The sequence below is a fragment of the Lissotriton vulgaris genome, chromosome 10 (genome assembly GCF_964263255.1).
Source record: "Lissotriton vulgaris chromosome 10, aLisVul1.2, whole genome shotgun sequence".
NCBI lineage: Eukaryota > Metazoa > Chordata > Amphibia > Caudata > Salamandridae > Lissotriton > Lissotriton vulgaris.
Genome location: NC_141698.1, coordinates 793,215,843 through 793,228,715, shown reverse-complemented (window position 1 = coordinate 793,228,715; position 12,873 = coordinate 793,215,843). Strand labels below are relative to the sequence as shown.

The window sequence follows — 12,873 nt, the reverse complement described above, 5'->3', positions numbered from 1 at the left end:
GCACTGAGAATCCTAAGAACTAACACTGATGATGTAATTATTTTGTGCATTGCAAACTTGATATTTTATGCATATGAATTATACATAAAAAAATTGTTTACCACAGTTGAAAGCAACCCTGATGATGCATAATGATGCCCTGTACTTACAATTCAATCCCTTTTATGTGCAACAGTTTAAACTGTAATCAATTGTCCATATTTCTATCATTGAACTCCAATACTCTACATTGAATCCTTGTATACCAGTGTGATAAGAGGATTAGTTGTTGATAAGTATTATAATAGATTTAAAATGTGTTATATTGGGATTGTAATGATTTTAACTGTTTTATATAATTGTGTGTGTTTTAAGAATGTCGCATCCGAAATAAACAAATTGAATTGAAGTATTAGATTAAAAAGGACAACATGTATAAAAAAGTTAATCATTAAAATGTTTCACTGGACTTATACAAAATCCTTGCACTTGAAGTGTATCTGAAAAGTTTAGATTGTCATTTAATTATGACAAAACAAATATGGCAAACTGCATAAACAAAGGGGCCCAGAAATGCAAACAAATTTCACAAAAGATACCCTGGACTCACCTTTGGTGTCTCGGTCTAGACAACAAGGCAATCCTCAAAGAAAATAGTTGAGGCTCTGCGCTTAAGTATCCAATTAAATATTAGAACTAAAAATATTAAAGTTCTGATACATCTAAGGCAAGTCTAGTTATCAATAGGAAAATGTGATTAGAAAAATGTCATAAAATATAGGACCGCGAAGAGAGGGAAATGAGAAATTGAATGAAGTGCATCATTTTCAGTACAAATTTCACTAATAATTTATATGAGCAGCTAAATAGAAAGAATATATAGATTTAGCACTAAAATGTTGATTTTTATGAAATTTCATTTGAGGACAGGAGCACAATCACATGTTCACTACAGAGCATCTACTCTAGCAGAGGCCTTTCGAGCAGGACTAAAGTAAGTTACCCTGGTTACTGCCTTTACAGTGTAGTGTAGTTCCTATATTCCCAATAGGCTCTGCGTATTGGAATAACATAAGCAGTAGTATAGACGTAGGACTGAGGTCATCTAGGTCTCTACTGACTATGTTAGACTTAATTAGTTTTGCCAGCTACCTCATAGGTCACTAGAAACTTTCTCGAATGTTCAGGAAAGGGGTTAACCAACCTGATTTAGACAAGGAGGGATTAGTTTCCGACAACCGCATAAACATGACAACTTTGCTCCCTCAGAATAAAGAGTGTATCTCTAGAGTCGTGTGAAAACAATACACAACTATTTTACTCAGTCAATCGTGCATGCTTAATTTCACCAGAGTGCAGAGAAATAGAGAGACGGCGTTTTCAATAAAAAGGTGTTGTTTTATTGAGCAGTCTTCTTTCTCATGCAAGAGAAATAAATTGCCACAAAGTGCGTACAGTAAAAGTAGTTTTATGAAATAATACTGTAAAAGCATTGATATGGTTTCTTAGCAATATGATACTTTAAAATTGATAAAATATATACATACATAAAAACATTGACTAACGAACTCAACTGGTGCTTCTAAGTTACGCCTACCCCGGTGTACCTGACCTAAGCCTAATACATGGGAAGGAGTAAGTAAGTTGCAGTTTTAAGTTAAGTTAGGTTTTGTTGCCAAGTATCGGAATCAAGAATTCTCTCTAAGGTTTTAATCAGCTCCGACCTCGTTTATAGAATGAAGGAGGTCTTGTATCTCGCTTCTCAGGACTTGATCTCCCAGCAACCCGCGAGGGTGACTTGGAAACACCGGAGCTGGATTTCTTGCCGTGAGAAAGGGCAGCTTCTCCAGCGTGTCAAAGGGGAGGGGCGGCTTCCTTCGGCTCTCGCATCAGCTGGGCTTCGGATAAGTAGATAGCTGCTCTGCTCCACACCACTGTGTGTTTGCTTAAGGCAACGTTGGTATATTTATACCTGAAAGGTGCTGCGTTTGACGTAAGGTTGGACATAAGACATCACTAAGAATTAACAGTTCTTTCTGGACTCCCGGAGTTCTTGTGCAAATCAAAACAAAAGCAGGGGGAATTCCCGGGCTGCTGGAGGCTTGGTTTGTTTAAAGAACGCGTTGTGCTTTCTAGGAGTCTATGTGAGTAGCCTTGCCGTGTTTTGGACTGCATGGGCTATTACTAAATATGGATAGGATTCTTATGCCTTTATAAAGAAACTATTTGTTATAACCACATAAGGGCATGAATCGGGAATATCGAATTAGGGTCCTAGATAGAAATACAACAACAGTAATGAGAATTGGACAACAGACCCAAGACGCTTTGGCTTTCCTGTGTGTATTTTCCTTGTTTCCTAAGTATTCACCTCAGTGACTCTAACCAGTTAACTGAGAATAACTTGGAAAAAAAGATAAAGGCATTCTACCAAGGATTTGTTATTGCTTTCCAAATGTTAATAGGCAGTTCCTGTTATGTGAGTGTTCCTCAAAGTACAAGCAATATCCCAGTGACCTTGATGAAATAACTGACAGGCTCACCCTGAACTGCACCTTTGTTTGGAGCCAGCCACTCTAGGCAACAAAAAGATTCCAGGTTCTTTAGAAATTCACGCAACCCTCGTGTACAAAGTATCTATAAGCGAGCCAATGACATTTCAACTTCAGTATTTCTTCTTGTAATATCACTCAGTTATGACCCAAAACAAACAAAATCACTGCAAAAGACTGACAGAGGAGTTGTAGTACATTTCCAACAACAAACTTCATTTTGATAAATGCCTTACTCCTGAACAATAAAATGGGGTGACTTGGCTTATGAATTATATACTTCTTTGTATCATGTGTTTTCATTACAAGCTCATGCTATGACATTATTTTCATGTCTGTGTTTCAAAGGTACTTGAAAAACATTGAATCAGCTTTGGCCTGTGGGGATACAGTTCTTATTGAAAATCTAGATGAAAATGTGGATCCAGTCCTAGACCACCTTCTTGGAAGAAATACAATTAAACGTGGAAGGTAAATATCTGCCAAAGTGTATGTTTATACCTCAGTATCTAACAAGCATTAAAAATGCCAATAGGCCTGGTTTTAAAGGACTGTTGTATGGTAATGTGAAGCATTACAAGTAAATAGAATGAGAATAGATATGTATTTGTGTGGAAGCAAAGAACTGTAGAATAATATTGGAGTAGGATAAAAAAAAAGCCTGGTGACTGTCTCACTGTGAAGTCAAACATAAAACTCCATCTTGGTTAATAACATGAATTTATTAGGTCTTGTTTGACAGTGCAGCTGTCACGTTACTATTTAATCTACACCAATTACACCTATATTATTATTTGGCTCTTTGCTATCCAGTCGCATGCTCTCTACTTGTAATACTTCACATTACCTTACAACATTCTTGTAAAGCCAGACCGATTGGCATTGCCAATGCTTGTTTAGAAAGTGTGCGCTGTTTGGATGCATAACCTGTTATAAAGACAGTGCTATTTATTAAATCCCCTCTCACATTCCTTTGTTTTTACTATGCTGTGAGATAACATGCTGTTGGATTTACATTTGCTTGTTCTCCAAAAAAAAATTTGCATTCAACTCGGCTTACTTAAAAAAATTAAACAAAAATACTGGCCTTTTGGGAAAAGCATCTACTATGCAGTAATTTCCTGTGATGCTTTTTAAGTTCACTAACCTGATGTTCTCATTTGTATAATGCTCTTTTAGGGAACAGCTTCTCAGTTTATGCAATTTGTACAGTATAGCTGGACTGCTCACAGCTTCCATATTAATATATCCCAAGCTGGTGCTTCATTGTTTTTCCTTTCTAGGGCAGCCGTAGCAAGCCACACACAGACAAATTCGCCCAAATATAACCAAACACTTCCTCTATTGGTTTTGCCAAGCTTTCTTTACATTCTGCTAAGGGAAGAAGCTATTGAATAATTTATTTAACAAGCTTTTTAGACTGGCCGTTTATAAAGCAGATTTTATTTACTTTATTTTATTTTACTTAATGAGAGCAAAATAATTTTATAAATAATACTTCGGTTATCGTTTTACAGCGAGCTATGTTGCAGTGATGTAATCTAAAATGGTGCCCTCCAACTGCATAATGTGATGAGGGGTCCTGAGTCTCCCATATTACACTGATATTCTTTGACCTTGGACTAAATGGGGCCCAAATGAAGTGTTTGGCCCCCTGGAGGTTTGCGGGCCCTCCTGCACTGCCGGGGTCTGCATTCAACCTCTGCTAGTTTGGTGTGAAATGTTTTAGTTTGCTTTCGTTTGGAGATATTCTAAGTACTTGGTTGATTTTGTCACTTTTAGAGGACTTTGTTCGGACAAGCACTTTTTTTTAAGCTTCTTAAGAGGGTTACAGAACACCAAGAGCCTAATTACGATGTTGATGCTCTGGAATGACTGACCATAGGTCAACGGTTCCGACTGCCGGATTTGGATGTGACTGCCCTATGGGCAGTCGGAAATCTCAATTCCCCAATGGCAGCTTGTGCGGTGTGCGGGAAAGGCCCGCAGTACAAGCTGCCATTGGGAAATGGATGTTTTCAAACTTCCCTGCACTGTGTGGCAAGCACCATGCGGTGCTTGCCACACAGTGCTGGGATGTTTAGCCTCCCAGGCCCCATAGCGGAAGGCCAGTGGGAAGGGGGGGGGGGGGCCCAAATACACTTTTGGATGTCCTTTCCATGCCGGAAAGGCCAAGATGAAAAGGCTGTCAGAAAGTGCCATCATAACCCGACATTAGGGTATTATGGTGGCTTCTGGTGCTTCTTGAGGCTCCTTGAGGCGGTCAGAAGCTCTTTGGAATCCCCTGCTGGTTTCACTGCTGTCATCCTATTAAGGCCGTCAGACTGAAACCTACGATGTCAGTCAGAAAGCCTTCTACAGCTGGTCGGAGGATTTCCACCCAACATCGTAATCGGGTCCCAATTGTTTATCTGGGTCTTTCATTTGCACATCAAGAACTACATTGCAGGTCATTGGCTTCAGCCATCTTTTACCATGCTTTGAGGAATTTTCACACTTTGAGGCGGAGGCCAATTTAATATAGGTTGTTAGAGTGTTGCAAATACACCACCGTTTTTTGCATTTGTGTGCTAAACCCTGCACCATATTTACACCAAGGGCCTGATTCAGATCTCGGCATACGGGTTACTCCATCACAACGGGGACACATATCCCATCTGCCGAAATATCCATCTCACTTCTGAATGAGCATATTTTTATGAGAGGGGTATTTCGTGGGATGATTACACTGTAACAGAATTATCCAGACCATCAATTAAAAACAAAAATGTTAATGGAGAAAAAAAATGTACTTGTGCACCAAGCACTACATTGACTGCCCTGACTTGCAACTACAGCTCACCAATAATATGAAGGAATAACCAACAGTGGAAACTACTATATTGAATATCCAATCAGGCGTCACAGTGACTAGGATCATCATCATGACCAATATCTTAACTGGTGTTCAGTAAAATGATTTGCTGAAAAGCAAATCAGACAAAATCCACCTTTTTTCAAGTTAGTCTATGAGCTATAAATATGTGTATTGATAGTTCAAACACTCAAATATTTGTGGTTGCCTGTGGTTGTCTGTGACTCCTTAGATGGTAAGACTATATTCCTCTATGTGTTGGCTGCCAACAGGGATTCCAGCTTTGTGCCTGATGCCAATCAAAATGACCCTAACACATGAGCCCTTTCAAACAATTTGGGTTGTGCCATGTGTTAAGACCCTTATCGTCGAGCACTGGCAGACAATTAAACAGTTCATCCATAAACCTCACACATGACATGGAAAAGCCATGAAATGTCAGTACATTAGCTACTTTTCTGGCACCAGTAGGTGAATGCAAGTAACTAGGAAACGTGGATTTGCACCGTGACCTGCATTTGTGTTTTATGAATAAAAAAGTAATCACTGTGTCATAATCCTCATTCTGACTGGCTGAAATCCAGCCTGCTGTTCCCTCCCTGCATGGAACATACAGACCTGTACAATGCCATTCGATGTTGCATCTGATTGCACTGCACATTCCCGTTGTGAAAGAATCTGGTCTGACCCCAAGAGTTCATTTCACAGATTAAGTGGCACCTTGCGTTCTAAGTTAGGTCTCACACCCCTCAGGAGAATGTGGAAAGCAGAGAGATGTGTCAGGTTCAGAGAGTGCAAAGTCTTAAGACCTGGAACATCCATTTCATCCACCACGCCTTCCTGGATTTTGTTGGGGGTTGTTTCCTACTGCTATTGCATCTGTATGTCTGCAGGTGTGGGGCGGATACTCCCCTAATATGCATACCATTTGATTTGAAACAATGAAGATGATGAATTGAGACTGACACAAGTTCTCAATCCATGGCAAACCATCACTGCAGTCACAACGTAGTAGGCTTGATGTTTCTTGCACAATGAACTTGTAGGACAGACCAGGGTGCCTCGTCGCTGCAGGGCCATATGCAGAAGCCCCATGAATAAAGATGAGAACCACATATGCACACAACTGCCAGCCACCCACCAACCAGCATTCATTGAACATCACGCTCCTTGTACAGCATACCTGCACATCAGGATTTTTCAATCAATATGAAAATCTTCAGGGATTGGGTGAAGCCCCAAGTGCTACAGGTTAGCATAAGCGTTGTTCAGGACAGGGCACCCTAGAAGAAATAACCATGTGACAACCCATGCTTCAGACCAGACTTGTTGAATCATTTCAGCTCAGTGAGAATGAGAGCAGCAACCCTGAAGCGTGCCACACATGCTATATGCTTTCTTCTGTATGAAAGATATAGCTCTTTCCCAGTTAGACACTATATTGCGAGCATGGCTATGCTGAAGCTTTATGCTGAAGTACTTCTTGCTGGAGAGCGTGCATTTTTATGTCCGAGTATATGAATGTCCTTTTCATCATGGACGTCTGAGCCTCGTTTCATAACTTTACTCTCTGGCACACACTGTGGCCATGGTCACCATCCCCTTCCGTTGGCTGTCAACAGCTGAACCTGCAATAAGTGAATGCTATTCTCCCAAAAAATCACTTTGTTAATACACATTTTCAACGTCAGGTGCCACATTGGTTATGACCTAGGTGGGAAAAAGTGTAGGTGGTAGTATATTGGCTGTGCCCCTCCAATAATACAGTGGATTGTGTGGTAATGGACAATAGTTCAAGAACAATTCACCTATTTTATTGCTGATAAAGTTGCAAACCATGTTTAGGGTAAAGATGCTTGCATTGGAGACTGAACAAAGAGGGGGCTCATAGAAATCCAGTGATGTAATGCAGGAATACAGTAGAGTAGCATGTGCAAGAGTGATTGATTGCACAGAGGAGTCATGAAAGACAGAAATCTCCAAAGCATTCCTATCCGCCTGCAAGAACTCTTATTTAGTGCACCTCTCTCCTCGATTGCAAGCCTTTCACATTTACGGATGACCTACAAAGCACATACAAGGACCATTCAAATATTGTGATTCTAATTGGTTGATGGTGAACTGCATAACAGCTGGTGGTCCTACAGCTTTTCAGATTGTGGATGCACATGTGCAAGACATGTGCCAGATAAGGAAAGATAATATTCATTTAATATATTAGGTTTGCAGGAAACTTGTTTTGGCATCTCTATTATCCACGTGCCCACTGGATGCTTCAGCTGCTTCTACCAATGTATGTGCTTTACTGCTGCTGCCACTACAGTGTCTAAACACGATCAGCTCTCTATCGTTCACATAGAGCAACTAATCTTCCTCATGATGAACGAGCATCTCATCCCAGCAGACCACAGCAAGACATCACTTGAAGTATTGGGACAAAGACAGGTGGGCTGTCACAAAAAATATTTGAAAACCTTCCACTAGGTGTGAGGAGTCGCACACAAACTATTTTGGTGATAGTGGCACAGATGGAATGGTTGAGGAGAACAATTTAAAGCAATACTCAAAGACCTGGTGTTGTGCACCAACTTTCTTCTGCTCTTGCACAGTTTGAAGCTGTCATGTGCATGCCAATTTTAAACATCCCTCCCACACATGGGAGGAGCTACACAGAGATGTATTAAAATTGTTTTGCCACACTCTGCCAGGTGGGGAGTCACATGCAGCTATTTAGGGGGACACTGGTGCGGGTAGAGGGATTGTACACAAAATGTTTTGATAACACAATTGTGAGTCTGTAGTAATCCAGAGAAAAGGTTGAGTTTTAAGAAGTTTGACAGCACAGCATAAGATCCTTGTACAGCTAGATCAGGATTCAACTGACATAAGATACAGAATGCTACATGAGGAAAGCTCTGTTCAGAACTTGGAATGTAATCAGAAACATAACATGTCTCATGCTATTAAAGGAACAGTCTTACAAGGCTAAAACATAAATGAAACTATGACAGAATGTAACACATCCCCCTCATTAAAGGAATAAAAACACACAAAAGAAATGTAAACAAAATCTTGTAAGGAGATTGGTCTTCTCCTGATTCGTGTATCATCTTTGATTCTTGAAGCCACTGAATCAGGGAAAGAATTATTTTTTGTTTTAGCTTTATCAAAATCATCATGAGGCTGAGATTGTACAACATTTTGCTTTGGGCATTTCGCAACTTTACTCACATTCCAAACTTTGCCATCCTGAGTAATAACAGAATTACTGAAAACCTTTTTCACTTGCATAGGTCTGCCATACTTACTCATGCCCTTGCTGATCATAAAAGGTTTTAAAATCCTGACCCAATCAACAACCACAAAATTATGCTCTTTGGTTTTCTATCTTCTATTATACCACAAGGCTGACGTGCTTTGCTTGCTACTAACCCTGTTGGCAATTCTTCCAATGTCCACTTCATCTTTTGCCACATTCTTGCATTTCTCCTTAAACCACCAAGGGCAATTAGCTGAGGCAGGATCTCTACCTTTAAGTAGTTTGAAAGGACTAACCTCCGTGGTAGTATGAGGAGTTATGCGATAAGTCCACAACTTCTCTCTAAGCACACTTAACCAATTACTTTTCTCCTTAACCGCATCAGCAACAAAACCCTTCAATACCCGGTTAAAGAGCTCAACCTGTCCGTTCTCATGTGGTTCATAAAGAGATGTCCGAATATGTTTGACATTACAACCCTTTAAAAATGTTTGCATCTCAGAAGAAACTAGTTGCACACCATTGTCAGATACTAGAATAGAGGGAGATCCCTCTCTCGCAAAAACCTCTTTGAAAAAAGAAATAACTACTTCAGAGGTAACCTTAGACACAAACTTTACCTCTGGCCACTTAGAATGATAATCTATCATGACTAATGCAAAACGAGAGGCTTCCGGTAAAATATTGAAAGGGCCTGAAATATCAAACGCAATTTTATTCCAAGGTAATTCTGGCCATTGCACAGCTTTGAGCGGTGGAACCTGCACTTTAAGCATTTTGTCATTGGAACAACACTCATTACACTCCCTAACTGTGCGCTCAACAAACCTGTCCATCCCTGGCCACCAAAAATCTAACCTTATTAAGCGCTTCATCGCTGAAATTCCAGGATGGGTCTTGTGAGCTAACTTAAGAATAAGTTCTTGTATTCCAACCGGTGGAATGCATTTACCAGATTTGAAAAACAAATCTCCCTCACACCATAACTCATCTGCCACATTATAAAATGGAATTAAATCATCTCTCACACTGGTTTTATTAGGCCAACCTTCAAGAAGATATTTCCTCAACAAAACCAACTTTTCGTCCTCCTCTTGACATTTCAACCATCCTTGCTCAGTAATGTCCTGATACATAGGAGAAACCAAATCTGACAAACCCAACCCAAAATCAACCTCCCTGAAACAATTAATTTTGTCAACCGTACTCTCACTCTCACAAGGTAAACGTGACAAGAAGTCAGCAGTGATATTTTTCTTCACGGGAATATATTCCACAGTGAAGTTGTGTTCCTGTAATTTTGATGCAAGACGTGCAATCCTTGCCGTGGAGTTCCAACCTCCACCAACCGATAAAATATGCACCAGCGGCTTATGATCTGTTCTCAGAACAAACTTACTTCCCCATATATAAATTCTAAAGTGCTCAATAGCCCAAACGCAAGAAAGCAATTCACGTTCAATGACTGCATACCTGCGCTCTGTCTCGCTTAAGGTCCTGGAAGAAAAGGCAACATTCCATTCCATGACACCATCAGTCTGGGACAACACACATCCAAGACCATACAGACTTGCATCGGTGGTGATAATACATTTTTTACCCATTCTAAAAGGTTTCAGAGTTGGCAAATTTACAATATCATTCTTAATGTCCGTGAAAGCTTTTTCCTGCTCCTTTTCCCAAATAAACTCATTACTTTGTCTTAGTAGTTTCCTTAATGGTTCCATTTTGGTGGCGAAATTCACAACAAATTTACTGTAATACTCGCACATGCCCGAGAATGACAGTAGTTGTTCCTTATTGCTTTGAGAAGGAGCTTTGAGGATAGCATCCACATTGGATTTTTTGGGAATTAAACCTTCCCCCGACAAAGTATGGCCCAAATATTCCACAGACTTGCAAAACAATTTACATTTGTGTGCCTTGAGAGTAAAGCCAGACCTTTCCAGCCTAGTACACACTTCATTTAAGTGTGTGACATGCTCAACTTCATCTTTAGAAAAGATCAAAATGTCGTCTTGAAAACATTTAACGAAAGAATCAAGATCTCTAAAAATTTGGAACATAACCCGTTGGAAAACAGAGGCAGCAGATGCCAATCCAAAAGGCATTCTTCTATATTGAAAAAGACCCATAGGAGTAATGAACGCTGTATATTTTTTAGATTCCTCAGTGAGCTCAATTTGATGGTACGCAGATCTCAGATCTAATGTGGAGAAAATCTGCGCACCATCAAAAAGGGAAACAAGTTCATTAATATTTGGAAGAGGGTGACAATCTATAACGATGTTTGAATTAAGTGCCCTCAAATCAATGCAGACTCTCAATTTTTTATCAGGTTTCCGTACTAAAACTATGGGCGAAACCCATTCCGATGACTCAATGGGTTCAATAATGTTATCCTTAAGTAAATCGTTCAACATTTCCTTTAACTCTTCCCTAACATTGAGAGGAACTTCTATTAGTTTCTGTTTAACAGGGAGTGCACCTTCTTTCAGTACAATTTTATGTGCAACATTTTTTAATTTTTCCAACTGGTCACAGAAAACTTTATCAAATTTGTTGGTCCAGAAAGAAATATCATTTTTTTTAACTTCAGTAGTACAAATGGCATTTAACATATCTTGCTCACTACAGAGAGAAATAGGATCTTTAGCACGTGGATTTAAGGTGATGCCAAGTTCCCATTGGTCATGCCAACCCAGAACATTGACGCCTTTAACAGCAATATGCAACTTAATATAGGCAGATCTTCCCCTAAAACTTAAAGGAACTTTGAAATAACCTTCAACATCAATTGTGTTCCCATTGAAACTTTCAGCTAAAATATCAGATTCTTGAAAACTAGTAACATGACATACATCTTGTAGTTTTTCATTAAAATATTCTCTAGTAATTATAGTCCAAGGGGACCCAGAATCCACCATAAGCTCAATAGCAATATTGAAAGCATGAAAAGTACATTTTGGAGATTTCTTGCTGGTTAACATAATACAACCACTTTCAACAATAGAGACCACAAAACCTCTGTCAAGATTTTGTTCAACACACTCGCTACTACTGGTACCTATAGATGAGACTTTGGCGGAAGTAAAACTGTTTGAGGATGGACGTGTTTGTCCTGTTCTTGATTGATTATTAAAACGTCTCTCTCTACAAACATTACCGAAATGTCCTACTCTTCCACAATTATTACAAGTTTTGTCAATAGCAGGGCAACCTTGAAATGACGCAATGTGTGATTTGTTTCCACACCTGTAACAAGACATAGAATTATTACCTAATTCTGTCCTCCTATTGTTGATGCCAAATTGATTCTTCGCTCTTACTTGTGCAGGAATAACATTTTTGTTGTCAATTTTAGGTTTGAAAACACATACTTCTTCTTCAGAAGAAGTTTTACCAGAATTAGAATTTTGTTTGACAACAACATCCATCCACTTTTCTGACAACTTAGTGGATTTGGCGATGGCAATAGTTTCCTCCAAATTTGGATAACCTATATACCATAACTTATCTTGAATTTTTTTGTTTCTAACATGAACAATAATCTGATCATGAATCATTTCATCAGACTTAGATCCAAAATTACAATGCAATGTTAGAGCCCTTAGAGAAGTAAGAAAATCATCAAATGACTCTTCCTGCTTCTGTGCCCTTGTATAAAACTTGAAACGATTCAAAGCAATGTTAGCTGTAGGTTTAAATCTTTTTTCCAATCTATTGAGAGCTTCAGTATATACATTCATAGTATCCCCACTACCCGTAGGAACTGACAACTGTGGTAAAGTTCTGAAAATTTCCTGGCCCTCAGAACCTAAACAATGTAAAAGGATACTTTTTTTTCTTTCAGCACCCATTCGCTCCCCATCAATAGCTCTCATGTAATTGAAAAATTCCTCCTTCCACCTAGACCAGGGCATAGGAGGATCACCCTTAATTTGAAGGAACTTAGCAGGGGGATCAAATTGCATTGTGAAATAAATGGAAAATAAGAAATAATAGTGTAAAACACTCAAACTAACACAATAATAAAACAGTGTAATTAGAGTTCAAACAAGTACTTTGAAGAAACACCCTGGATTTGAATAGAAATGTACTTAAGTTTTTTTTTTTTTTTAAGAAATGTCAAGGAATTGCTTGCCTGGAAGGAAAAAGTACATATAGAGTAAAAATGTCGAAAAATCGGAAATACCAAATAACACGAAGGAAGTGGAAGTTTTGTGTGA

The 12,873-nt window shown here is 39.2% G+C and overlaps 1 protein-coding gene across 1 annotated transcript in view; it reads left to right on the top strand.

Annotated features, from left to right (window-relative positions):
- The window catches only part of DNAH11 (dynein axonemal heavy chain 11), a 3,435,931-nt gene that overhangs the window by 2,655,343 nt on the left and 767,715 nt on the right, over positions 1-12,873 (top strand). Inside the window, exon 66 of the mRNA XM_086939827.1 lies at positions 2,880-3,002. Within this exon, the coding sequence (XP_086795953.1) occupies positions 2,880-3,002 (123 nt within the window). The remainder of the gene's footprint in view (positions 1-2,879; positions 3,003-12,873) is intronic.